The 27572-nt window shown below is 48.3% G+C and overlaps 1 protein-coding gene and 1 pseudogene across 2 annotated transcripts; both read left to right on the top strand.

Moving 5' to 3' along the window:
* Window positions 1-181: 181 nt before the first annotated feature.
* Window positions 182-27572, top strand: SNTA1 (syntrophin alpha 1). Of its 2 annotated transcripts, none has more exons than XM_058286910.2 (8): window positions 182-582; window positions 4031-4216; window positions 21390-21594; window positions 24511-24718; window positions 24854-24984; window positions 25766-25962; window positions 26680-26867; window positions 26971-27201. In XM_058286910.2, exons 1-8 carry the CDS (start codon window positions 273-275, stop codon window positions 27058-27060), a joined length of 1515 nt encoding a protein of 504 aa, XP_058142893.1. In that variant the 5' UTR covers window positions 182-272; the 3' UTR covers window positions 27061-27201. The 2 variants fall into 2 exon arrangements, with proteins under 2 accessions (XP_058142893.1, XP_058142892.1); XM_058286909.2 differs by having other exon boundaries at window positions 183-582; window positions 26968-27572.
* LOC139437561 (prostaglandin E synthase 2-like) lies at window positions 12138-12974 on the top strand (annotated as a pseudogene).

The following is a 27572-nucleotide window of genomic DNA, read 5'->3' as shown; positions in this document are numbered from 1 at the left end:
TGCGTGGCACCAGCGCCGCCCCAAGCGGCTCCACTCCACTCCCTTGGCTCCTGGACCCCACCCCAGCCGCCCGCTAGGTGTCGATGGCTCCGCCCCCGCCGTTAGCCACACCCCCGTAGCCCCGCCCCTGCAGCTCCACCCCCCGGTGGCCGGGGGTAGGGTGGCTGCTGGCCCAGCCGGGCCCCAGCTGCCCTCTCCCCTGGGCGCCCGGTCGGAGTGGTCGAGGCACGGCGGGCTAGGGCGAGCGGGGCGGCCCCGGCCCGGAGGCGAAGATGGCGGCGAGCAGGCGCGGCCCGCGCACCGGGCTGTTGGAACTGCGCGCGGGCGTGGGCTCCGCGGCTGGCGGTGAGCGGTGGCAGCGGGTGCTGCTCAGTCTGGCGGAGGACGCGCTGACTGTGAGCCCCGCCGACGGCGAGCCCGGCCCCGAGCCCGGCGCCCCGCGGGAGCCCGAGCCCGCGCAGCTAGACGGCGCCGCCGAGCCGGGCGCGGCGACCCCGCAGCTGCCCGAGGCGCTGCTGCTCCAGCGGCGCCGCGTGACAGTGCGCAAGGCTGACGCCGGCGGGCTGGGCATCAGCATCAAAGGTGGGCGCGGGGGCACCGAGGGCACGGAGGCGTAGTGTATATGGGGCCGCGGAGGGCGCAGGGGTCGTGGGAACTGGCGCCGCCCTGAGGCCCTGGAGGAGGAGGTCTTCCGTCTGGGGGTATGGCGCGGTGTCTGAGGGGACGGGGGGTAGTGGGGAGCTCCAAGGTCAGAGACTCGGGGTCCCTGACAGTGCAGGGGGAGCCAAGGACAGGCGGTTTTGGGAGTCGGGGGGCACCAACGAAACAGGTGTGACGGGGGGTTGGGGGCTCGCCAAAGGAAAAAGTAGGTGGGAAGTTCTGTGTGGAGCATAGGCGGTTGAAGGGGACTACTAGCACCTGGCACCAAGGACAAGAGGGGCCCCAGAAGAGCAGAGGGTGAAGAAAGGGGCTGAGGCCTGGGACACTACCAAGGCAAGAAGGGGCAAGTCCCTGAGACACCATCAAGGTGAAGGGGGTCCGGGAAGGACATGTGCGGAGGAGCGAGTGGATGGCGGCCCAGGCTGGGGTCCCAGAACGGAGCCAGAAAGAATCCGGAACTCTGAGGACCGAGGCGGCTGTTGCCCTAGTCAGGGAGCCCTCAAGCTGTTGCACTGGGTTGAAAGGGGCTGACACAGAGTTGCTGCTCTTTGAGCTCCCAGCACAGAGAGCTTTCTTTGGGGCTCAGTCAGACTCTGGACTTGGACAAGTCGCTTTCCGTCTATGAACTTCGAAGCATAAAGTTTTGATATTTCCATAAGACCAGAAGTCTCAAGTACTCACCCTGCCAGCTTATAGTTGGTGCTGCTTAATTATTACTAGTATTTGAGAGGAAAGATGGAGGCCATTAGAGTCTCCGAAAGCAACTGACGTGCTTAAAATCCCTGCACACCCACAACTGTTGAGCTCACCAGTCCTGCCTGTTTTCCAGGATCCCAGCTCCCAGCTAAGTGTTATCTGCCTTGGGAAAGAGCGTCAGCTCTGGTATCACCCTGAATGTGCACTGCCCCTTCTCTGGGTCTTCCTGGTGCGGCTTTGGCCTGGGTTGGGTGTGGGGATGGTGGTGACCATCACAGGTGCTGTGCCCGGTACTATCCTGGCAGCAGTGTTGAAAGATTGGGAGTGTAATTCCCATTTTGCAGGTGAGGAAACAGACTCCAAGAGGTGAAGTGATTTTCCCAGAGTCACAGTGTCAGTGAGTGGCAGAGCTGGGATGTGAACCTTAATTATTAGGCAACTGCCCCCTCCCCAAGAGTGCTGAGGGTGGTTCTTGCCTGTGGAAGAACAAAATTGTCCCCTAAAAGGGGGAAGTGGTGAAACCGATTTTGTTCCCAAAGCCCACATGGGATAGGGTAACAGGGCCAATCCAGAAATTGTACATTCTTGAGTGTCGGAGTAGGAGGGAATTTATAGTTCATATATACCAATCCTTCCTTTTTTTGAGAATTTTTATTTTTTTATTTTTAAAGATGCTTTAGATTACATAAATGATACTTCCAAAATATAGAGGATTCCCATATACCCCGCCCTCTCCCCCTCCCGTACTTTCCCACATTAACAACATCTTTCATTAGTGTGGTACTTTTGTTACAATTGATGAACACATATTGAAGCATTGCTACTAACCATGAACTATAGTTTACATTATAGTTTATAAGTTGTCCTGCACAATTTTATAGGTTTTGACAAAATGTATAATAGCCTGTGTCCATCACTGCAATTTCATGCAGGAGAATTCCAGTGTCTCAATAATGTGCCCATGTTATACCTATTCTTCCCTCTCCCTCCCCTCAGAACCTCTGGTAGCCACTTCCTTTATATCTGTGATACAAGTTCTTCCATCGCTAGAATAATAAGTCTACTTTATTCCATAGTTGCATTCCCACCTTATGTTTGTTCATTCTTCAATCTTGAGGATTTGGGATGGTGATGTGCATTCTGTTCCTGACTGAGAGGGGCCTTTGATCCCACAGGACCCATGGATGGAACTGTCTTGTTTGCAGTTGTAGATGCCCTTGGTTTTTGGGGATGGCCATTGTCCATCATCATCCTTTTGTCCTGGGCCAGTCGAGTGAACAGGAGAGTAGGTGTTGGCAACTCTGCTGAGATTCAGGACTCAATCAGTGTATGAACAGACTAAAGATGTAAGTCTCTGGGGCATTCTTCCTTTTTTTAAAATTAGAGAAATGGTAGGTAGATTATAGCAAAATACAGAGTTCCCACATACCATCTGTAGCAGTTTGATATTATTGATGAATTCCAAAAAGAAATACTGGATTATTTTTGTAAACTGGTTTTTTCCTCTGGGCATATGAGATTATATTGGATTCAGATTATATTGGATTAAGATTACTTAATCAAGTAAACCTCATGTGCCAGTAGGGTATTGTGGGGAGTCACAGATAAAAGGCATGGCAAAGAACAGAGTTGAGGGTTTTTGATGTTGGAGTTTTGATGTTGGAGTTTGATGCTGAAGCCTTAAGCTGGAGTCCAGGAAGTAAGCACACAGAGGAAAGAGAAGCAAGACCCTGGAAGGGAGGAACCCAGGAGGCCTGAACCCTCACAGATATCAGCAGCCTTCTTGCTCCAACAAGTGAAAAACAGACTTTGGTGAGGGAAGTAACATATGCTTTATGGCCTGGTCTGTAAGCTCCTACCCCAAATAAATACCCTTTATAAAAACCAACCAATTTCTGGTATTTTGCATCAGCACCCTTTTGGCTGACTGTTTAATACACTGTCCTATAAATAACACCTTTCATTAGTGCCATCCCTTCTATTTTGCAGATGGACAGAGACTTAGAGAGGGGCAGGGACTTCCCAAGATCACGCAAAGTTACTCTCAAGCTCTTTACTTTCAGGTGGGGATGATGGTACTTTCAGGAGGCTTTAGGGGAAGTACCAATTCGGTCCAATTCCTGCTAAATAGACACTGAGCTCCTGTTGCAGTGGGCAGATAGGGATGATTATGACTTCAAACTGGACTGAATCCCTAGTTTCAGATGGGGGAGGGTAGAGATAAAAAGAAACCCCTTCCTCTCTTAAGCAGTGTGATGAGCAAATTTGCATATCTGCAGAGGTCAGGAGAGGTGTTCCAGTCCCAACTCTGCCACTAACTTGCCGTGTGACCTTGTAACAATGACTTCCCCTCTCTAGGCCCCTAAGTTTTCATTTTCAATATTCTGGGGATGGACCAGGAGTGTGATATCTGAGGGCCCACATGCAGTCAACCATAGGGTTCTGGAGCAAGGAGACCTGCCAAAATCAGACTCTGCCTCTTACTAGCTAAGTGTCCCAAGCTTCTATGACTCTTTGTTCTGAGATTCTCTTTACTCTTCCACACACCTCCCCACCTGCCTGTTCCCAGCACTGCACTAGGCACCATGGGAGGCCTTCAGTAAATACTTTTGCCTTGACATGACTCCTAAGTATTGGAGCATCTGCCTCAGTTTTTCTTTCTGTGCCTGTGCAGGGGGCCGGGAGAACAAGATGCCCATTCTCATTTCCAAGATCTTCAAGGGGCTGGCAGCTGATCAGACGGAGGCCCTCTTTGTGGGGGATGCCATCCTGTCCGTGAATGGGGAAGACCTGTCCTCTGCCAGCCATGATGAGGCGGTGCAGGCCCTCAAGAAGACAGGCAAGGAGGTGGTGCTGGAGGGTAAGCACTGGGGTCTCTAGGGTGCTGAGGGGTGGGTGGGCATATTTAACTTCCTCCCTGCCTCCCCCAGGCCTCAAGTGGCCCCAGCCTGGCAGTGGCGGCTGGGAGATGGAAGGGTTAGAAGCAGAATGGAACTTGAGGACCTACCTGGAGACAGTGTGGGGTGGTGGAGGAGCCTGCATGGAGCAGGAAGACCTGGCTCTGCCTTTCCTCTCTGCAGCTCATAGCTGTGTGGCCTTCCACAAGTCACTTCATTTCCCTGAACCTTCATTCCTCATGTGTAAAATGGGATGCAACTCCTGCCTTGCTGGGTTATTATGAACAAGACAGAAGGAACATGGCAGGATCTGCCACCCAGTGAGTGAGTCAGGGAAGGAGAGGGTCAGTGGATTGGGGACGGAGCAGCCAAGATTCTTTTCTCTTTTTTTTCCTGAGGTACCATGGCTGGAGATTGAACCCAAGACCTCATTTGTGGGAAGCTGGTGCTCAATCACTGAGCTACATAGTCTCCGCTAAGCTGTTTTTTTTGGGTTGTTGTTGTTGTTTTTTTAGGAGGCACCAGGAACTTAAACTGGGACCTCTCATGTGGGAAGCAGGTGCTCAACCACTTGAGCCCCATCCACTTCCAAGATTCTTTTCTGAGGGGCCTCTAAGACCCTCCTCACTTCTAGGTTCTTCAAGCACCCAGGAGCCATAAAACCCTGAGACCCTTCCTCCTTTGGAAGAGGATGTGGCCTTTATGTAGCAAGGCATCATATTCTTTCAGTGAGGATCCGAGAGGAGGTCTTTCCTGGGTGGGAGCCTTGGTTGGATGGATTTCTTTACTATCTTCTCACTATGGGCTTGGGTAAAATCTTTACCTTCTCTGGGCCTCAGTTTCCCCACTGGTTGTTGCAGGACTCCTGCTGTGGTTGTCTCATATCTGCCTTTGCTATATTTCACCAAAGTTTCTGCTTTGCTTAGCCCTTTCCTCGTACTCCACTGTCAGCTCCAGAAGCCCATGGGGGTGCTGAGGAATGTGTCTTTGGCTCATGGCCCAGAACAGGCTCAGGGAGGTGGCGGGGGCCAGTAGAGAATGCTATGGCCAGTAAAACTGCTGAGCCGAGTCCCAGGCCCTGATCCTGGTGGTTGCCTTGGTTTTCCCAAACGTGTATCTAGGAGGTCATAGAAGCAAATGCACAAGGTCCCTGATGACTTTTGGCATTCTTTTGGCTCCAGACCTCAATTCCCTCTCAGTTTTGTTTTATTTTATTTTTACATTTTAGGTGTATCTTTTAAAATTCCATTGATCCATTTTTTATACTTAAAAAAAAAAAGTTGACTTTAGAGTGTTGGTCTTAAAAGCTTAAGTGTATCAATCATATTATAAAAGCAAAGTTAAACAAGACTGCACATAAATGATAGAGATATAAGAGGTCTTTCCCCAGATGCCTCATTACTTTGATATTTATAGCCCTTAATGCAGATTGAAGCAGTTGAAATGCATTGAATGTCACATTTTCATTGACTTGAAAAGCTCTTCTAGTTTCTGCTGTTTGAAAGCTTAGTCTTAAGTAAAATTTCTACTGTAGAAACATTTCTAAACCACACTGAGCTGAGGCTCCCCTCCCGCCTCCCCATGTTTAGTGAGAATGTCTCTATATGGCTTCTTAGCCTATGCGTCACCCTGAGAAGATAGCATCTCCGACTGTTAGACTCTTGAGGCTCCTCCTGGCTTTAGGAACTAATGCCCAAGCCTTCCCTCTAACTCATGCACTCCCTCCCTCCCTCACTAAGCCCAGAAACATTTATATACATCTACTACATGCCTAGAGTGCAGGGCATCGGGGGTTGAAAGCTAAACCAGACTCAGGCCCTTTCCTGAAGGAGCACACCACCTGGTAGGGGAGACATGTACACACTGTCCCCTCCTTACAAACTTTAAAAATTACTTCCTAAAATCTGGTAGCTTTTTTTCTTTCTTTCCTTTCTTTCCTTTCTTTCCTTTCCTCTCCCCTTCCCTTCCCTCCCACCCCCCAGTTGTGTGCTCTTTGTGTCCATTTGCTGTGTGTTCTTCTGTGCCCGCTTGTATTCTTGTCAGTGGCACCTGGAATCTGTGTCATTTTTTTTGTTGTGCCGTCTTGCTGCGTCAGCTCTCTGTGTGTGGGCCCCATTCCTGAGCAGACTGCACTTTTTTCGTGCTGGGCGGCTCTCCTTACGGGGTGCACTCCTTGCATGTGGGGCTCCCCTACACGGGGCACACCCCTGTGTGGCACGGCTCTCCTTGCGCGCATCAACACTGCGCATGGGCCAGCATCACACGGGTCAGGAGGCTCTGGGTTTGAACCTTGGACCTCCCATGTGGTAGGCAGATGCCCTATCTGTTGGGCCAAATCCACTTCTCCAATAGCTTTCTTTTTTCTTCTTTTTAAATTATTGTGGTATTTTTATAACAACAGCTTTCATTTTGAATATTAGCTCCAGGGGTGGCTACTGCAAGTACTATATTTGGAAGGATTGGAGGCTTTGTCTGGGCTTAGCAGAGAAAAACTAGAATTGATTAGCAGTGTCTACCATGGATGCAGTAGGGAAGGCAAGTGTCTTACTTTGCCAGGCTTCTATGACAAATACCACACAATGGGTTGGCTTAAACAATAAGCATCTATTGTCTCATGGATTTGAAGACTGGAAGTCCAAAATCAAGACATTGGCAGAGCCATGCTTTCTCCCCAAAATCTGTAGCATTCTGGTGCTGGCTTGTTATGATCTTGGGGTTCCTTGGCTTACATCTCTGCCTCCTGCCACATGGCAATCTCTCTCTCCTTATGTCTGCTATTCGGGCTTCTACCTACTTCTAGCTCCTTCTGGCCTTCTCTGACTTCTCTTTATAAGGCCTCCAATTATAGGAATTAAGGCCCATCCTGATTCAGTTGGCAACACATAAATAGGGTTTTAGAAGATCCTATTAATAAGTGAGTCCACACCTTAACTGATAATACATCTTCAAAGGGTCCTATTTACAAATGGGTTCACACCCACAGGAACATGCTTAAGATTATGAGCATGGCTTTTGTTGGGGTGCATAATATATGATTCCATCTACCAAAACAAGTAACATGTGGACCCTCCCAGGTCTGAGAGTCTTCAGCTCTCGTGTTCCTTGAGATTTTTCATAGGACAAGCTTTTCCCTTGGTAAACCGTACACCATGCTCCTTGATGACCTATCTCTTGCCCAGTAGAGGATTTGGCAGAGTAGGTACTTGTTAAAATGTTAATAGTTACCCTGTTGTCCCATTGCAATTATAGAGAGTTGGTATCATTCCTTCCTTAACTGTTTGGTAGCTTTCTCCAGGGAAACCTCTTTCTAGGAAAGGCTTTAAACTGTGATTTCAGTGTCTTTAATAGGGCTCTTTAGATGATACATTTCTTTTTGAATGAGCTCTGGCAATTTGTGTCTTTCAAGGAATTTGTCCCTTTTCCCTGCATTGTCAAATTTATTGGCATAAAGTTGTTCATAATCTTTCCTTATAATCTATCACTCTTCTAGTTTCTCTTTCCCTCTGCTCCCTTTATTCTGGTGGTTTTAAGGCCATTCCCAGTTTAGTGGGGGAGACCAGATAAGCAAGCCTACCATCTCACTGATGTATTACAGGTGCTGAGGTAAGAGTCTGTACAGGGATCAGCAGAAGCAGTGGTTACTCCTATCTGGGTGGTCACAAAACATTTCCTGATATAGGGGATGCTGGTACTTAATCATGAACAATAAGCAAGTGTAGATATGGGGTAGAGAAAGGACATTCCAGGCAGGGAGAGATGTGTGAACAAATGCGTAGAGGGGTGAAATGACCCAGCTCACCTAAGGATTGCCTGGGAAGTAATTCAGCATGATCTGAGCATAGGTGGTGAAAGGGAGTGGGGAAAGGGGAGTCTGTATAGACTGGTAGATCCTGCAGGGCCTTGTATGCCAGGCTCAAGGAGTATCGACGTTCTCTCAAGGTAAATGAGGAGCCATTAAAGGGTTTTCAGCAGGGGCAGGGCATGGTCAGATTTGGGTTTTAGCGGCATCTGCCTGGTTTGGAGGGAGGCAAAAGTGGATGCAGGGGTGGCAGTGAGGAGGGTGGGCCATAAATGGGGGAGAGGATTGATTGACCTAACTGGGCATGAATAAGGGGAACAGCTCCAAGGTTGTAGCCTTCTTGTTTTTCCCCTACTTTTTCTTATTTAAAGTCTATTTTGATCTGTCTTCCTTGCCAATAAACTTGCAGAAAGAGATACGTCTACTCAGGGTAGTAAAGGGGAGGCACTGAAGTCAAGAGTCCCTGGATAGGGGAGCGAATGTAGCTCAGTGGTTGAGTTCCTGCCTCCCATGTACAAGGTCCTGGGTTCAATTTCCGGTACCTCCTGAAAAAAAAATAAATGAATAAATGAGTCCTTGGTTTGTGGAAGAAATCTGAGAAGTCGAGGTTGGAAGGAGCTGGGATGCTGGGTTGTGGTGGGTCTTTGGGACTTTGGGGAGTTGGTAGAGAAGGTCAGTACCTGGCAGCTGCTCCGGCCTGGAGCCAGGCCTCCTGGGAGTCTTTTGGGCCTGGGCTCCCCCTGGGACCAAGTCACTGGCCATATTGTTCAGAACATCCCCTGCTGACCTTGCCCACTCCTGAGGCTACCTCCAAAGGGTCGTGGAAGAATGACCTGTCCTTTGGATGTGAACTTGGCAATGCAACTGGGCTTCTTTCCCCTGGCCTAGGGCTTGGTGGGTATAGAGCTCTCAGAATGTCTTGGAAGCACAGGTGTCATTGGCAAACTTTGAGTGCCAGCCAGGGCCCTACTTCCCTGGCCTAAGATGGGGGCCTACCTGGGCCTCAGCAACTCCAACCTGACTCCCAAAACTTTCCTCTGCTAGGTCAGGGGTTTGCACAAATGTCCTGAGTCCGGCCCCAGCGACAGGGATATGTCTGTGACTGGAGTCTGGGCCCAAGCTGGCAGCCAGCTCGCCTTTGTCTGCTGCTTAGAGAGGCCCATTGTGTGCGAAGACCTGGAGCCAGAGCTGGCCTGGGTCCTTGGAGATAGGCCTAGGGGAGGTGGGAGGATAGCCACCAGGAAAATGCACACCCCTCCCCCAAACCTAGATGGCTGGCAAGCCTGTGACAACAATGAGCCTGTGATGCGTTAAAAAATAATACTAAAGGACAATAAAAATGGATGAAGTCAATTTGTACAAAGTGGGGATGGTACATCCTACTTAGAAAGCAGACTTGAAAATGATAAAGGAATATAGTAGCAAGTACATAAATATGCGTGATAAAAGGCAGCATAGAGTAATAGGAATTGCAATAATCCTCATTTTACAGACAAGGAAACCAAGGTTTATTGAGGATAAGTATCTTTATTCAAGTGATACAACTAATAAATTGACAGAAGTTGAACTGAGTTCTGTCTGGTTACAGAAGCCACTGTATAATACCTTGTATAATAACTGTCTCACATGGTTGTTTGCAAGATTCAAGAATAGTGTATGTTAAGTGCTAAGACCGGTGCTCATTGTCGGTGCTTAGTAAATGGTATTTATTTTATTTGCTATTTTAAGGAGGACACAATGCATGTGAAGTGCATTGTGTTACAATGTCCTCTACATGATAAGCCCTCAATAAATGTCAACCTTCATCATTGGCATCATCATCATCATTTTTTTCAGTAAATTGGAAGTTCTTTGAGGGCAGGAACCATGTTTCATTTGTATTTGAACTGAGCACACATTAGATTTTGGTGAGTGTTTGGGAAATGATAGCTAGGGAACCTGTGTTAGTCAGCCAAAGAGGTGTTGATGGAAAGTACCAGAAATCTGTTGGCTTTTATAAAGGGTATTTATTTGTGTTAGACACTTACAGTTATGAGATCATAAAGAGTCCAACTCAAAGCTGCTTTCTCACCAAAGTCAGTTGCCCCATGTTGAAGCAAGATGGCGGGCTATCTCTGCTGGGTTTCAGCCTTCCCCTCTAGGATTCCTCTTCCTCTTCCTTTTGAGGCTCCATGGGCCCAGCTTCTTCCCGATCTCAGCTGTAGACTGGCATAGGGCTTGTCCCTTAGGGTTTCTTGTATCAGTCTTGACTCTCTTTCCAAGGTTAGCTGTAAACCATCAGGTGAATAACTCATCTCTTCCCGGGGCCCCAGGATCAAACATGACAGAGTGCTCTCTCTTCCTGTGTGTCTTCTCGAGTGAGTGTCCATTTATATCAGCTCACCAATGGGTCATGCCTTACTGATGTGGTTGAATCAAAGCCCTAATCATAACAGGTAATCTAATCAAGGGCCCCTCACTAAATTTAGTACAATGAAAAGGTGTCACACACAGAGGAATAAATTAGTCTACAAACATAATCTTTCTCTTTTTGGAATTCACAAAAATACTCTCAAACTGTGACAGAACCTTTGGACCCTTTCTCCTTTATCTTTGTCAGTTGTAGGCAAGTCTCCTCAATGTTTAAAATGGGACCCAAGGCTGAAGTTGGGTTGACTGATTCCTTAGATTTTCCATTACAAGTCTTGAGAACTCCAAGTCTGAGGCCCAGCCACCTGGGAAATGGGCAATGCCAGGTGTACTGCCAAAATTGGCTCAATGAATTACCACCATCATTAGTGGGTGCAGCTCATTTGGGGTCACTCTGTTCAGCTTAGCTGAGTGAAGCCATACTCTGAGGCATCTGAGAGACTTTTGTCCCAAGAACAGAGAAACGAATGGAGCCCCCAGTCCAGTGCTCCCATGGCCACAAAGACCTGTCGTTCTATTGTTGTCAAGGAAATGTTTGGTTGCAAATGCACAGCTTTGAACCATGTGATTCCTCACAGATAAAACTTGGCTTAATCCATCCTGGCCTGTTCCCTGGACCTTGATTAAAATGCCCATGGGGCTCTGGAGGCGAACTCTGGCCCTGCCTGGCTGTGTGATCTTGCTGCTGGTTGTAGTGGAAATAATAATGATGATGATAGCAATGGCAGCATGTGCTGTTCATTGTGCTCCTACTGTGTGCCAGATATTGTGCTAAGTGTCTTCCATGTTATATCATTGAATCCTCAAAATCAGGTGCCTTATTCATTCCACTGTATAGATGAGAAAACAAACTCTGAGAGGTGAAGTCACTTGCCTAAAATTATGCAGAGATGGAATTTGAACTCAGATCTGTCAGATGCCAACACCCAAGAATATACTGTTAAACAGGGATATCCATCCATCTCATTGAACAGGTACAATTAGGTGAGGTAGTATTTGTAAGAGTTGTGTTTAGTGCTTGGTATATAGTAGGCACTCAACAAATGCTTCTTTCTCCCATGTTAAAATCCTAGAATCCTGAGTCTAGGCTTCTTGAATTGATGAAGACTTTATTTCTGAATCCTAGCTTAGGAACATGGTGGTGTATATTTGACAAATAAACTAGATCTTAAAGACATTTAAAATATAAAAGTGCTGGGAAATGAACTTGGCGCAGTGGTTAGGGCGTCTGTCTACCACATGGGAGGTCCATGGTTCAAACCCCGGGTCTCCTCGACCCGTGTGGAGCTGGCCCATGCGCAGTGCTGATGCGCGCAGGGAGTGCCCTGCCACGCAGGGGTGTCCCCCGCGTAGGGGAGCCCCACGGGCAGGGACGTAGGGGGAGCCGCCCAGCGCGAAAGAGGGTTCAGCCTGCCCAGGAATGGCGCCGCCCACACTTCCCGTGCCACTGACGACAACAGAAGCGGACAAAGAAACAAGACGCAGCAAATAGACACAGAGAACAGACAACCGGGGGAGAGGGGGGAATTAAATAAATAAATCTTTTAAAAAAATAAAATAAAAAATAAAATATAAATGCTCTGGTGCAGCAAACATGGCTCTGATGACATGGGTGGTATGAATGCTGTGGCCCAGCAGGGACTCTAGCCTGGAGGCTGGGTGGCCATCCCGGGCTGATGAGCCTGGTACAGAGCTGGGCTGGCCTTGCAGGGACAGTGGGTAGCCTGAGCCCTGCTGCTACCTGTAAGGGGAGCATGTGGCTGCTGGGCACAGCGGTGCTGACCCTGGGGGGTGTCCTGGGACTATACCATGTGGAGCGGTGCCACCGCCACCTGTGCTTCCAGGACCTTCATGCCAAGAGCGCAGCTGTGTAGTTCTCCCTACCCAGTAGCCCTTAGCTGACCCTGTATCAGTACAAGATATGTCCCTTCTGCAGCAAGGTCCATGGCTTCCTCGATTTCCACGCCCTGCCCTACAGGTTGGTGGAAGTAATCCCTGTGTGTAGGACTGAGATCAAGTTCTCCATCATCATCAGACACCCTTAAGACCTACCTAGTGTCAGGGCAGCCCCTGGAAGAGATCACCATCTACTACCCACCCTTGAAGGCTGAGAATGTGCAAGGAAGTGACTGAATTCTACAACAAATGTTGGCTCATGCTGTACGAGAAGGAGGCCCAGCGAATCTCTGGTGGGAAGGAGGCAAGGATGAAGGACATGAAGTGGTGGCAGTGGGCGGATGACTGGCCGGTGCACCTAATCTCCCCCAACATACACCTCACACCCGCAGAGGCCCTGGTCTTCTTTTAGTACATCGTGCATGAGGGCAAGTTCGAGACCTTAGAGGGAGCCTTGGCCAAGTATGTGGGCACATCTGCCATGTACTTCATCGGGCAAGTGACTAGAGAAGGCAGTGTATAGCGTGTTGAGTGATAGAGGCCCTAGAGGCCTTCAACGACTTGCTGTGTCACCATGCATCTAGCTTTACTATCTGCAGGTGGAGAATGCCATTGCCGCTGCCCCCTCCAAACCGCCTCCCCCCCCCCCCCCCAGTGCACTAAGCAGCCCTGCCAGGAGGTGGATAGTGGAAGATGCTGGCTACCAGGTCCAAGGGCTACTGAGCTCACCCCTGGCAGTGTGACTGCTTGAGCATGGTGGGGTGCCAATTGATGTCCCTCATTATAGTTATATCCGAGGCTACCATCTGAGCCCTCTTGCTTTTACCACTGAATACTTGCTAGGGCCCTGGGATGCTGGGAGACAAGGCCCAATTTCAACTTCTGTTCAGCAGTCCTCAAGGTCACTGAGGGGCTACCTCCTCCTCCTTGCCTAAACCCCAGGGGAGCTGGCCCATCCCTACCCCCTGCCCTGGGCCATACTGACCTACAGCTCTTCTCCTGAGGCTCTCAATGGCTGCTCTGTGGCTGTGCCCTGTGGGTAGGAATCAGGCTGGGCTCCAGCCCCAGACAAGAGAAGTAGCAGGATCTGTTTTAGGGAGGGCTCCTTCCCTGGCTTCCCCAGTTCCTGCTCTTCCCAAGCCCCTTGCAGAACTGCCTGTCAGATTCACAATAAACAGTTGATTGCTCTTTAAAAAAAAGTAGGAGTGGATGTAGCTCAGTGTTTGAGTTCCTGCTTCGCATGTATGAGGTCCAGGGTTCAATCTCCAGTACTTCCTTTAAAAAAAGTAATACATGCTCATTTTTAAAAATCAGGAAAGTATAAAGTGATTATCTTCTCGTAGAGATAACCGCTGTTGATATTTTCTCACACATCCCTCCAGAAAGTTTCCCTGCTTGTTTTAACGACTTAATAAACCAAGGATGTCTTTCCAATTCAGAACATGTAGCTCTATCCTATTCTTTCTTTCTTTTTTTTTTAGGTACTGGGTCCAGGGATTGAACCCAGGACCTTGCATGTAGGAAGCTGATATTCAACCCCTGAGCCACATGAGCTCCCCTGAGTTGCTTTTTTCATCTTTTTGCTTGTTGTTTGCTTTTTTGTTGTTGTTTTTAGGAGGTACTGGGAACTGAACCCGCGACCTCCCATGTGAGAAGCAGGCACTCAGCTGCTTGAACCACATCCCCTCCCTATCCTATTCTTTATAATGGTTGCATAATATCCCATTATTGGGATCCAGTCATTCATTTAACAAGTATTTATTGAGCACTGCTCTGTTTCAGGAATCAGTCTAAGCACTGGGGTCCCAGCCATCAACAGTAAGGGCACTTGCATCTTGTATTTCACAGCCCCTACACATGGGCCTCCTGCTGCCATAGATGATGGTGCCGTGGCCCTACTGCATTCGTGTGCACATTTCTCTGAAGTGTGATTCCTGGAGGGGTATTATTGAGGCAAAGGGCTCATGTGCCTTTTAGGATCTTGGTAGTTGGTAGTCCCCTTCCCGTAAGTGTAGTAAAGTGAGGTTTTATCCCTCAAGGTGTGGCCACTCAGGCTCCACTGGTCAGCTGTGCTGTAGGGCCTGCCAGGGACCAGGAACTATTTATAGTCCAGCATTGCTGGGCCAGCAGGACCTTAAGGCCATGCCTTCCAGAGCCTGTGGAAATCCTGCAGTATGCTGGGGAGTGGGCAAACAGCCTGGGCTTGAATAGTGGTGTACCATTGCCCATTATATAGGAGAAGAAACTGAGGCCCAGAGGGACTTGAGACTTTCCATGTCAGATAACAGGTGACAGGGCCTGGACTCACATCCTTGTCTGTCTGTCACCACATCCTGTGCCCATCCCCCTACACTGTCACGTGACAAACAGCCACAGAAACAGCCACCACATTACTTCTCACTGAAGTCTTGCTCTGTGCCAGGCATAGCCAAGTGCTTTACATGTAGGAATATTTCTCTACCCTGTAAGGGAGGTGTATACTTTTACTCCCAATTTGGAGGTGAGTAAAAAGAGGCTCACAGAGGTCAGGTTGCTTGTCTAAGATCACACAGCAGGGAAGTTAAACCCAAGACTCCCTCACTTCAGAGTACAACCCAGCTTGCTGTCTTCAGACTGAGAAGCACAGGCCTGTCAATATTCATACATTTAAAAAATTTCCCATTTACCAATTACCTGATGTATGTCTAATTGCTGGGTCTACCATGGAGAATAAGAAAATAGGTTCCTGCTCATGGATTTTTGTGGAAGGAGAGAGAGACCATAGACTAGTAAACAGATGGCTAGATCGTGTGATTTCAGGCAGAGGTAAGTAAGACCACCCACTGAACAGACAAGGAACAGCTTGAGCTTAGAGGACAGGCTTCTCTTTAGCTAAGTCTTGAAGCCAGGACATTTGACATAAACATTTATTAAGCACTGGAATAAGTACTGGGAATACTGTGTTATCCAAAACAGATGTGTCCCTTTCTCCCTGCAACACATATGGGGCCCTCTAATTGCACTGGGCTGGGTGAATGGTCCTGCCCTGTCTCTGCTCCTTGTGTTTCTAGTAGAATTTATTCCTGGCCCACTGGGCCTCCTTGGTAGAGCTGGAGGTCCCTGCAACTCAGGGCCCTTGGTAGGGGCAGAGCATCCTATGTTTGTGTCTGTTTCAGCTTCCCTGAGGAGGAAGGACCCATGTGTCATTGCTTTACCAGAGTCCTGAGCCACTGACTCAGCTGGGTATGGACCCCAGCTGGGCCTGTTCTTGGTGTCTCGGAAATGCTGGCCACAGGGCCACAGTCGTGCCTGCTCGGGTGACTCAGGCAGAAATCAGAGTGGGGAGGAGGCCTCAGAGCCAGGCTATTTATGGCCAGACTCTGGGGCCCCAGATCTCCTCCTCCATACACTGGGACAGGCCGTTTGGTTTGTGAAATCCAAGCCCTGTTTCAGGCGCCAGGTCCTGTCCATTTATAGCATGTTCTTGTGGGAAAGGAGAAGGTGGATCCAGCCCTGGGATGGCCTGGGTGAGCAGCAGCTCTGGCAGTTTCTCGGGCTTCAAGGTTGACATATATTCATTTGCTGAACATGTAGCATAGTATGTGGCACCTGCTGGATTCTGGGAGCACAAAGATGAGTTAGACAAGGTCCTTGCCCTCAGTGTGCTCCTACCTTTTTGGTGGACACACACCAGGACATGGACAGTCGTGTGGAGTGGGGCCAAGGGGACTACAGAAGTGATGGGGATGATGGATCCAGACTAGTCATCCAGGGGAAGGTTTCCTAGAGGGGGTGACAGCTGAGCCTGGGCTTCCTGGGGTGCAGCACCTTCTCCTTCCTGCTGAATAAACCTGTCCTGCCCTGGCATTCATTTCTCCATTCACTGAATACTGACTCTGGGTTCGAATCAAGTCCAGTTTCTGCTCTCCAGGAGCTCCTATTTTGGTGGGGAGATAGCCCTGGCTATGCATAGTCACAGAGTTTAAGAAGCGTGGGCAAGAGAGGATGATAGATTAAGAAGTGCATATTTCCTGAGTCCCTAATTCTGACTTCTCTCTGAGGTAGACATTGTTATTCCTCTTTTATCAACTTGCAGACTGTGGCTCAGAGAGGTGAATTGCTGTGGTCATGCAACTAAAGAGTACAGTGGCTGGAATTCAAATCCAAGAGTGACTCACTCCAAACCATGTACTAAAGGCATTCTGTGAAGAGGGAGCAGCAGTTTTAAAGGTGTGGAGGTTTGGAAGCTCATACAGATTCTGAGAGCTCTGCGTAGGTCAGTATGATTAGATTAGAGGGTGAGATTAAGGAGGTGAAGCCAGAGAAGTGGACAGGGTCCAATTCTTGAGGGCCTTGAGGCTGGGGCAAGAGGGCAGAAGAGCCAGAGGAGAGATTTGAGCAGTGGAGGGGTGTGGTTAATTTTAGCAAGGATATATGGCAGTTGCACCTTTGGAGGTGCTGGATTAGTCAGGATGCTTTTGGCTACAAATAGCAGTAATCCAATTCAAAGAGGCTTCAACATTGAAGAAAATATATTATCTTCCAGTAGAAGAGATCTTGAGGCAGGTTGCCTCCATGATAAGTTAATTTAGGGGTTTATGGAATCATTGAAGAACCCAGATTTATCCATCTTTCTGCTTCATCATCCTCAGTGTGTGAACTCCAAACCTCATGGGTCAAAAGACATTGCACTAGGATTAAGTCCCTTCCCATCAATTCTATAGAACAGAGGAGAGGAAGAGGCCATATTTTCCCTCACATCTCATTGGCCAGAACTGTATCATCTGTTCCTTATTAAACCAGTCACAAACAAGATGGGTGAAATGATCATGAATAGCTTTGACCAATCAAGATTCTCCCCTTAGGCTGGGAGAAGCTGAGTTCCTAGGGTTCAGGATTCTCTTAGCAAGTGGAAAGGGGAGAAATGACTTGACTGTTAGGTAGGCTGTGGTGTGTCCCACCTCCATTGTCCCTTAAGATGTCAGTCCAATGGGGTGACTCATTGCTGCAGTGATGAGGATGAGACATTTCCAGGCCTAGTTCCCAATCTTCAGACCCAGGCTTTGCTGCCCTTTGTTCTTCCCAAGAAAACCTGCCCTTATTTTCAACATAAGTTCTCTCCCAACCCTGGTTGCATTTGTAACTCCCTCTCACTTTCACCTCTGTTTGCCTTGGACCCTATCTGAGTCTCAAGAGCAGTTTCTTGTGACAGATATAGCCTCTTATCTGGTTGTTCCAGGGTGTTGGGCCAAGAACTGCTTCCTAACCTTTCCTGGTCTGTCCAGTCACAGGCAGTTTTGCTGGCTGGGCCTTGATTGAAAAGGTCAGATGGCTAGCAAGCTAGATGGCCATGGGGGCGAGAGTGGTTGAAGTGAGGGGACAGGTGGCTGCCCGAGGGCTAGGAGGCATCAGGTGGCCCTCCAGTAGAGGAGCAGAGGGCACAGCCTGGTTGGCAGATGAGAGACCATTGTTTAGGTAAGTCTTTTCCTTGACATATATATACTTTCTTCTGAATAGCTCATTTTACAGATAAATTGTCTGCTGCTCATCAGAATTGGGAACAGTCAAGGTGGCAGGGCATGTGTGGCAGTCACTGTTGGTGACTGCCCACCAATCACTTCCCCTTCTTCTTGCTAACAGAAGCATGATTTATTGGGTGGACATATGCTCAGCCCCAGAAACTGAACTATGATTGTGACTATTCCCCTTTACTGATAAATGGGCTAGAAGTGGGCATGCAACCCAGTTCTTGCCAGTGAGATATAAAGAGACATCTATAGGCGACTTCATGGAAATATTTACATTTCTGATAAGAGGAAAGTGTTAGGAGACATTGCTTTTCCTGCCTGTCTCCTCTCTTGCTCCTTTGGACTTTGCCAAGTAAGGAATGATAGACTTGAGCTGTTGCAGCCATCTTGTGATCATGAAGGGAAGGCCAAGAGAGGCATACCCTGTATCATCTGAGACATTGTATCAATCCTGAAATCTCCTTCCTCCATTCTTCTTAAGTGAAATAATAAATATTTATTGTTTATTGTTTAAAGCAATGTTATCATGTATTCTATTACTTGTCATTTAGTATAGCAAGAATGACCAAAACGTTTTATTACCAATTAGCATTTTTTTAAAAAAATTATTTATTTATTTTTTTAAAATTACATTATGAAAAATATGAGGTCCCATTCAACCCCACCGCCCCCGCCCCCCACTCCCCCCACAGCAACACTCTCTCCCATCATCATGACACATCCATTGCACCTGGTAAGTTCATCTCTGAGCATCACTGCACCCCATAGTCAGTGGTCCACATCATAGCCCAGACTCTCTCACGTTCCATCCAGTGGGCCCTGGGGGGATCTATAATGTCCCGTAATTGTCCTTGAAGCACTATCCAGGACAACTCCACGTCCCGAAAACGCCTCCACATCTCATCTCTTCCTCCCGTTCCCCACACCCAGCAGCCACCATGGCTACCGTTCCCACACCCATTCCACATTTTCTCTGTGGACATTGGATTGGTTGTGTCCATTGCACATCTATGTCAAGTGAGGGCTTAGATTCCATATGGGTACTGGATGCACTCCTCCCGCTTCCAGTTGTAGACACTCTAGGCTCCATGTTGTGGTGGTTGACCTTCTTCAACTCCATGTTAGCTGAGTGGAGTAAGTCCAATAAATCAAAGTGTAGGAGCTGAAGTCTGTTGAGGCTCTGGGCCTGGGTGTCATATTATCAGTCCAGAGATTCAAATCCCCTACATATATCTTAAACCCAGCACCGACTACAATTCCAATAAAGTAGCATGCAAGTCTTGTGAAAAGAGATCCCCTCTGAGTCCAATTCCATCACGCAGAAACACCAAGTCCAAAGAAGGGCTATCTGTCATGGCAGTGAACCCCTTCTGCCATGACCATAGAACCTGTGGGTCTCTTTATCCCTCAAAAGAACCAATACCTGGGGTTGTATCTACCTTATCTGTCTCTTAGACTCTGTTCAGTTGTACATAGGGGTATTCCTTCTGACAACCTCCAGACTCTTTTTTAGAGACTCACAGCCTTATAATCTCATTTCTCCTTTCCATTTCCCCCTTACATTAGGTCAAACAGCTTCCTGAAGTCATGTTATTATATGTAGACAGGTATATTCTGCTGTTCTGCATTGAATCTTTAATTCAAGGTCATTTTATAGTTGCTTCTTCAGCTGGTATGTGGTAGTGATCCCTCGGTGCCAGGGAGGCTCATCCCCGGGTGTCATGTCCCACACTGGGGGGACCAATTAGCCTTAATTGATTGGTAGTGGCTACCTAGAACACTATGGTTGATTAGTGATGTCTTCCATTAGCAAGGGATAGAGGAATGGTGACACAAAGTGTCATGTGTTTACACCCCTATCTTAGGACCAGCTCAATATCTGACACATACTAGATACTCAAGACTTGTTCCTGAATCTCTCTATTACCACCAAGCTCTTCCCAGGTCAGCCTTCTCATCAGGCTGCTTTTAGCCTCTAGCTGCCATTGCCATTGAGATCTTCCTTTTCTAGAAAGGCATGGGATTCTGACCCCTAATACTGGGGCCCCACCCAAGACTCCTTTGGTTGCAAATATCAGAACCCCAAGGGCAGGATTACAGCTCAGCTTTCTAAAGGATGAATATCAGGAACTGGAATATTATCAAGTGCCAGGCAGGACCTTCCCTCCATCTTTCAATTCTTGTCTCCACTAATCCTCTTTATCTACAGAAGGTGGCTGCCCCCTTAGCATTCAAGTTTATTCAAGCTACCAGTCTAGGTTATCTTTCCAGTCTAAACCTGGGTAGCCCAGCATAAGGCAGGTGTTTACCCCTGGTCCAGCCAGCATGGCCAGAAGGGCAGGATCATATATCAGAACATGACTTTATGAGTCAGTTGGGCAAAGTAAGTCTGGGTTGTTATTCTAGAAACATGCTGTGCAATATGGTGGCCGTTAGCTCCACGTGACTATTTAATTTTAAGTTTTTAAAAAGATAAAAATTAAAAGTTCAGTTTCTCATTTGTACTAGCCACATTTCAAATGCTCAATGGCTACATGTACTTTTGGCTACTGTGCTTGATAGTGTATATATAGAACATTTCCATCATCACAGAAGGTTCTATTGGACAGTGGTATTCTAGAAGGTCTCCACTGTACTCCTTTGTAGTATTTTGTCAGAGCTAAGAGGGCTCTTAGGCGCCTTTCTTGGTTAGAGTATAAGCTATTCTGTGGTAGAAAAACCCACAAAATACAATGGCTTAATTATAATAGAAGTTTTTTGCCTTTTTATGTAATAGTCCAAGACTGATATGGTATCTCCAAAGTGTCTTCTCTAGAGCATAGCATTATGTTCTCAACCCACAAATATGTGTTCCAAGCAGCAGAAAAAGGGAAACAGAGAGAAGGGAAAGGTATACTTCTTTTCTTAGTACATAGAACCTGTTAGTTGCACACATCCCTCTGCTTCTATCTCATTTGCCAGAACTTGTTCACATGAGCACTTATAGCTGCAAGGGAGCCTGGAAAATGAAGTCTTAGCTGGGAGGTTATCATTACATTGGAGAACAATTAGTGACCTCCTCCATAGGACCACCTCATTCAACCCCTTCTTTTGGCAGATGAGAAGAGTGAAGAGATAAGAGGCATATAATGGGATGTGGCAGAGCAGTTACCTGACTACCTTCTCAGTATGCTTTTATTGCCTTCCTGTAGCTGGTCTGTTTCCTTTAAGCAGCTATGCTGCAAGGCCTAAACAACACTTCCTTTTACTTGGTTAGATAGAATTCACTCATATGACTACACCTACCTGCAAAGGAGGCTGGGAAATGTAGTCTTGCTTCCAGGTGGCCATGTGTTTATAAACAGGGAAAAAACAAGAGTGGATACTAGCCAATACCTAATATTTTCTACCACACTGTCTGAGATTTTAGCCTACAGAAAGGGCAACATTGAACATAAATTAAACTCTTAATAAATTAGTTTCAGTCATGATGTGTGCATGGGAGCCAATGTTCACTTGGTAATTGATGACCTCTCCCCCAACCAGTCAAGTACATGAAGGAGGTCTCGCCATATTTCAAGAACTCTGCCAGTGGGACCTCGGTTGGCTGGGACTCGCCTCCTGCCTCACCCCTTCAACGGGAGCCTTCCTCCCCTGGTCCCCCACCCTCGGACCTCAGCGAGGCCAAACATGTGTCCTTGAAAATGGCATATGTCTCGAGGAGGTGCACCCCCATTGACCCGGAGCCCAGGTAAGATTGGAGTGGGGGCATGGATGGGGTCAACTCAGACAGACAGAAGCCCTGGTGTTAGGTGGTGGGGCCAAAAGAAAGATACTCCTATGTTACAAGTGACAGCATAATGCCAGAACATAGTAGGTGCTTAAGAAATGTTTGTTGAATGAATTATTGAAGTTTAGGGATGACAGTCTGGTCTGCTTTTGTCTTCTTCCTTTGGGCAGTTCACATCTGGGGAGGACCTTGGTCTGGGAAAGAGCCCTGGGCTCCAGTTCTGGCTCTCCTTGGACTAGTTCCTTTTCCTCACTGACCTTTAGGTTCCCTAATATGAAATAAGGTTGTTGGATTCACTGATCTCCTAAAGTCTCTTCCAACTCTGACTGAGGTTCTGAGATGTCTGGTAACATGAGGGCCATGGAAGGTTACCATCTTACCCATCTGAGCAGCCCTTAAGCCTTAACAGTTCACTCCTAATAAGATTGGTACCAGCTAACATTTGTTGCGTGCTTACATGCACCCAGCAAGCACTGTGTTGGGTACTGTCTATGCACGATCTCATGAGAAAAGTCCCATTATTTCATCCCCATCTTATCAGTGAGGATACTGGGGCTTAAAGAGGATGTAACCTGCCCAACGCCACACAGCCAGGAAGGAGTGGAACCTGCTCCATTCCATGTGGCCTTCTCTGCTTTAGAAGCTGCAGGGTGCCTGAGTGATGGTGGCAGATGAATGAAGTGTATGCTGCTCAAGTGGGGTATGTAGTATTGTGGGTGGTGTATATATATGATGTGTACAAAAAAAGCTTGTTCTATGGGTCCCAGTTCCAGCCTGGTTCAATAGTGGGCAAATGCCCAACATGGGCTAGAAGGGCTGGTTAATATACAGCATGCAAACCTCATGGCCCCAACTTGATGTGTCCCCCACCTCTAGCCTGAGGCATGAACTGGTGATTCACATGAACTGGTGATCAGATAGAGATGCTCCAGGGAAGAGGCCATTTGTATTGAGGGAAAGATGAGATCAGTATTAGACCTGTGTGAGCTTGTGGAGTCCTAGGCTGATCGTGGTTCCTAGCCTGCTCCTAGATATCACCTGAAGCATGTGCATATATGTATTTCTATATGTGTCGCATGTAGATGGCATATAAATGAAATGCAAGTGTGTGTATGTGAGCATTTGTGGGTGTATGGGGTGGAGAGTTGTGCATATGTGTTTGTAAGTTAATTATATGTATGCATGTGTGTATGTATGCACATGAATGTATGTGTGCTTGGATATATACATGCATGCATGCATAACAACATGTGTAACTTGAATATAACAGGGGTTCTCTGTAGCCCATTATCAGTACAATATCCTGATCAAAGGAACACATTCTGGCAAACAATATAATGAAACGTTCAAACTTCTACTCACTGTTAGGATTGCATGAGGCTGCAAGGATCGGAAATCCCATTAAGTGATGCCTCATATAAACAAGAGGCTTATTTTTCTGTTTGTTGAAAATGAAATCCAGGGGTCAGCTATTCGAGCTGCTATAGCTGCTCAAGGGTACCATCAAAGGAAAGAGGCTTCTAGTGCTCTCCTCTGTCTTCTTTATTTTGGACTTTCTTCTTCAGAGTGGCTGTCTCCAAGCATTGTGTCCATATTCCAGACACGAAGAAGGCAAAAGGCAAAGAGACTTTTCTCTTGGTATTTTGGCTATCTGCTGCTGCATAACAAATCATCATAAAATTTAGTGGCTTATAAAGTAACAATTGAAAAAATCATTCCTCACAATTCTGTAATCTGGGTGGGCTCAAATGGCCAGTTCTTCTGCTCTATGTGGTACCTGCTGGGGCTGGAAGTCCAAAAGGCTGTTTCACCCATATATTTGAAACCTCAGCTAGGGTGGATGGAAAAGCTAGGGGCTGACTGAGCATTCCTTTTTCCATGTGGCCTTTCGACATGGCTAGCACTTCATAGCATGGTGGTCTCAGGGTATGGACTTCTTACAGGGTGATTTGGAAATCCCTGAATATCACTTTTGTCACATTCTGTTTGTCAGAGCAAGTTACAAGGCCAACACAGATTCAAGGGGAGGAGTCACATACTCCACCTCAGTGGGAGAAGTAAGGAGGGATGGGTTTGATGGAAGTCATTTTTGGGGACTGCCTACCACACCTAGGAAAGATTGCCCTTTTCATTTGGGAAGAAGTCCTTTTCAGGGACTTCTCCGTTGGTCAGAACTGGGTCACATGGCCAGCCCTCACTGCAAGGGGAGCTAGGAATTTAAGTATTTTGCTTAGAGGAGGAAGGCAAAAGTCATTGTATTTCTGTCCCATTCTATCTCACATAAATGCCACAAGGGAGTAAGTCCTTAATGGGCACAAAATACTTTGAAAATCTTCTTTCTCTGTTATTACTCCTCTGGGTACCTCCCTGAAACTCTTCCCCCAAACTTGACTTCTTTGTCTATGTATCTTCTCCATGGCCCATTCCCCCAGCTCTTTATTATGTAGATCAGCTTGGCCTCTCAGACTTGCTTAGCACCCCCCACCCCCACCCCCAATCAGTGCATTACTTTGTTCTGTGCAAGAAAGGAGAATCTGGGAGCTGGCCTAGCAAGAGAATCCTTCCCCTTAAAAACCAGAAGAAAAGGGCAAGATTATGAAACCTCACACAGTAATAATTTTGGCCCTTATCACATATTTCAGTGTTTGTATTTGTGTGTATATGCGTGTATGTTATTGTCCCTTGTTCCTAGACCCCGTGAGGTCCCAACAACTCTGGCTGGAGCCCCAGTGGTGAGTGTAGCTCCTAATTCTCTCATGGACATGCCCTGAGGTTTTTCCTGCCTTGGCAGGGAATAGAGTTTCTTGGGCCAGTTTTAGGGTTGGGCAGCTGCACCCAGTGGACAGGACTTTCTCTTTACCCCATTTGTGCCTGCAGGTATCTGGAGATTTGTTCGGCCAATGGCCAAAACACCCTCTTCCTGAGAGCCAAGGACGAGGCTAGTGCAAGGTCATGGGCAGCTGCTATCCAAGCCCAAATCAACGCCCTGCTGCCCTGGGTTAAGGATGAGCTGCAGGCACTTCTGGCAGCAACCGGCACACCGAGGAGCCAGGATATCAAGCAGATTGGCTGGCTGACTGAGCAGGTGCCTGCTGTGCCCAGGACTTGTCCCTTCCTTATCCCGTCCCCTGGAGCAGGTCCCATTTCCATTGCCCCTCACCACTTCACTCTACCCTGACCCTCTGACCTAGCTTCCTCACTGCCATCTTGTCTTCTGCAGTTGCCCAGTGGGGGCACAGCACCCACCCTGGCCCTGCTGACTGAAAAGGAGCTGCTTTTCTACTGCTCTCTCCCTGAGACCCGTGAGGCCTTGAGCCAGCCAGCCCGTACTGCCCCACTCATTACTACCAGGTAAGTATGGGTAGGAGTGGGGTCTTGTCCAAGGCTTGCAGGGAGATGCTCCAGAAGGGCTTCAGCAACTGGGGATTGCAGCCCTGTTCTGCCCCTGAGTTATTTCCCAGGTACAGTGAGTCCCCGGCCTATTGGGGCCTTAGTTTCCTCCTCTGTAAAGTGGGGGCCCATGGGCCAGGAGCCTACTGGCTTGTAGGGGTAAGCAGGACATGGATTGAGTCAAGGGATCATTAATTCAGACCACAAATGTTTATTGACCATTACTGTGTACCGGACATTGTTTTAGTTATTGATAATACAGTGGTGAGCAAAACAGATCATTTCTTCCTTAGCATTCTAAGGAAAAAGACAAGTCAAAAACCAGTTGAAACAAATAAATAAAAAGTATAATTTTTGGTGCTGTGATGAAAAATAAGGGTAGTAAGTGATAGGGGTGTTATTTTAGAAGGGAGGTGAGGCAAGGCCTCTAAGAGGATGTGACATTTGAACAAAGATGGAGGAAGTGAGAATGTGAGCATTGCAGATATTCAGGGAAAGAGTGTATGAGGCAGAGGGGATAGATGCTGGGGCAGGAGTGTGCTTGGTGTGTCTGAGGATACCAGTGTGGCTGGGCAGAGAGAATGAAGGGGGGATGGCAGGAAATGCCATTGGCGAGAACTGCTGCTGAGTCAGTGCCCACCTGGAAGGCCTGTCCCCTTATTAGGTGGTGAAGGATTCAGGTGGTCCTTTCCCAGGTCACCCCCGCTTGCCTCATACTTAGCCTTCTGCTCCCCTCCTCCAGGCTGGTGCACTCAGGCCCTGCCAAGGGCTCCGTGCCCTATGATGCAGAACTCTCTTTTGCCCTGCGCACGGGCACGCGCCATGGTGTGGACACTCACCTGTTCAGCGTGGAGTCCCCACAGGAACTGGCTGCCTGGACCCGCCAGCTGGTGGATGGCTGTCATCGGGCTGCTGAGGGTGTGCAGGAGGTGTCTACAGGTGGGCTGGGTAAATCTGGGGGTGCCTCTTGGTAATGAGCTTCTCATCCCGAGAAGCATTCAAGCTTCCCTCTTCAGGGTGCTTCAGGAGAAGGAATGGAAAGTAGGGTTTAGGCTACTTCTAGGGCTCTCTGTTTTAGATCTGCAGGTGCCCTGGTGTTAGTAAGTCTCTTCCCCAGGGGTCTTCTAGCCCTGGATTTATGATTCTGCTGATACAGATGTTTGAGATGGCTCTTGGGGTAGAGTTGCCAGATAAAGTACAGGACACCCAGTTAATCTGGAATTTCAGATAAACAATGAATACTATTTTAGTGTAAGTATGTATGTCCCAATTATCCATTATTTATCTGAAGTTCAGAATAACTGGGCATCTTATGTTTTTATTTGCTAAAGTCATCATTTTTACAGGTCTTCAAGGGCCATGCTTGGTGGGTCTGTGGATTGCATTATAGGGAGTGGCCCTTGTCCAAGGCAGCTTTTAAGTTCCGTCTTCCCACTTTGTGGTGCTGCTAGAAGTGGGACAAGAGGTGGGTTGTGGGTTCTCTGAGGGTGGAGGTGACTATGGGTGGGTACACAAATGTCATTACAGGCAGTGAGCCTCCCATCCCTGGTGGTATCCAAGCCCCTACTTTGTGGAGCTGCTGGTGGGGGCTTAAAGGTAGGGCTTGAAGTCTCTGAGGTGCCAACTGGTCCCTGTGCCCGCACACCCTCCCCACAGCCTGCACATGGAATGGCCGTCCCTGCAGCCTCTCTGTGCACATTGACAAGGGCTTCACCCTGTGGGCGGCTGAGCCAGGTGTGGCCCGAGCTGTGCTGCTCCGGCAGCCCTTCGAGAAGCTGCAGATGTCCTCAGACGACGGTGCCAGTCTCCTTTTCCTGGACTTCGGGGGTGCCGAGGGCGAGATCGTGAGTGGAGGACTGCCTCTGCACCCCGGGGAGGGGGGCCATGCTCTTCTGGAGGCCAGGCTGGATGGGGCCCCGACTCTTTTCTTCATTTACCCTGCAGCAGCTGGACCTGCACTCGTGTCCGAAAACTATGGTCTTCATCATCCACTCCTTCCTCTCGGCCAAAGTCACCCGCCTGGGGCTCCTGGCCTAGAGGTCACCAGATGCACTAGCCTTGAAGAGGGGATGTCTGCCATATGGCCTGACCTGGCCCTCCACTGACTGCCTGCTCACCCTTGGGATGAGGGAAGGGAGAGGAGAAGGGCCACAGAGACCCAGCCCCTGAGGGAAGCTAGGATGGTCTGGGGACGGGGATCCAGACCCAGGACACAGGGGCCCCTGCCCACTGACCCCACCAGTGCCTTTTGCAGAGAGATATTTTGTGTACACAGAAGCCATTCCGAGCCTGGGACCTGCCCCTGTGGGGACCCTGACTCCAGCCCACAGCTGCCGGGCCTCCCAGAGGCCCCTACGCTATCCCTACAGGCCCCGTGTGAAGCTGGGGTCCCTTGGGGAGAGCGGCAAGAGAAAGAGGAGGAGCCTTTCTGTTCATTTTCCCCTCAGCCCCACCACCTTGGGGCATCTGGCTCTTCTCTTCATACGTTCTCTTTCCTTCTTAATCTTGGGTAAATAAACAGCCTGTGAGCACACAGGCAGCCTGGCCAA

The sequence above is a fragment of the Dasypus novemcinctus genome, chromosome 24 (genome assembly GCF_030445035.2).
Source record: "Dasypus novemcinctus isolate mDasNov1 chromosome 24, mDasNov1.1.hap2, whole genome shotgun sequence".
Classification (NCBI taxonomy): domain Eukaryota; kingdom Metazoa; phylum Chordata; class Mammalia; order Cingulata; family Dasypodidae; genus Dasypus; species Dasypus novemcinctus.
The sequence above is the reverse complement of the archived record's forward strand: the minus strand, read 5'-3'. Positions and strand labels throughout refer to the sequence as shown.

Excerpts from the sequence above, each read along its gene's own strand:
- SNTA1 (XM_058286909.2), top strand. The coding sequence starts at position 273 with ATGGCGGCGAGCAGGCGCGGCCCGCGCACCGGGCTGTTGGAACTGCGC. Across the intron at positions 4,217-21,389 it reads CAAGGAGGTGGTGCTGGAGG|TCAAGTACATGAAGGAGGTC; the intron begins GTAAGCACTGGG and ends TCCCCCAACCAG. Across the intron at positions 24,985-25,765 it reads GCCCCACTCATTACTACCAG|GCTGGTGCACTCAGGCCCTG; the intron begins GTAAGTATGGGT and ends CCCCTCCTCCAG.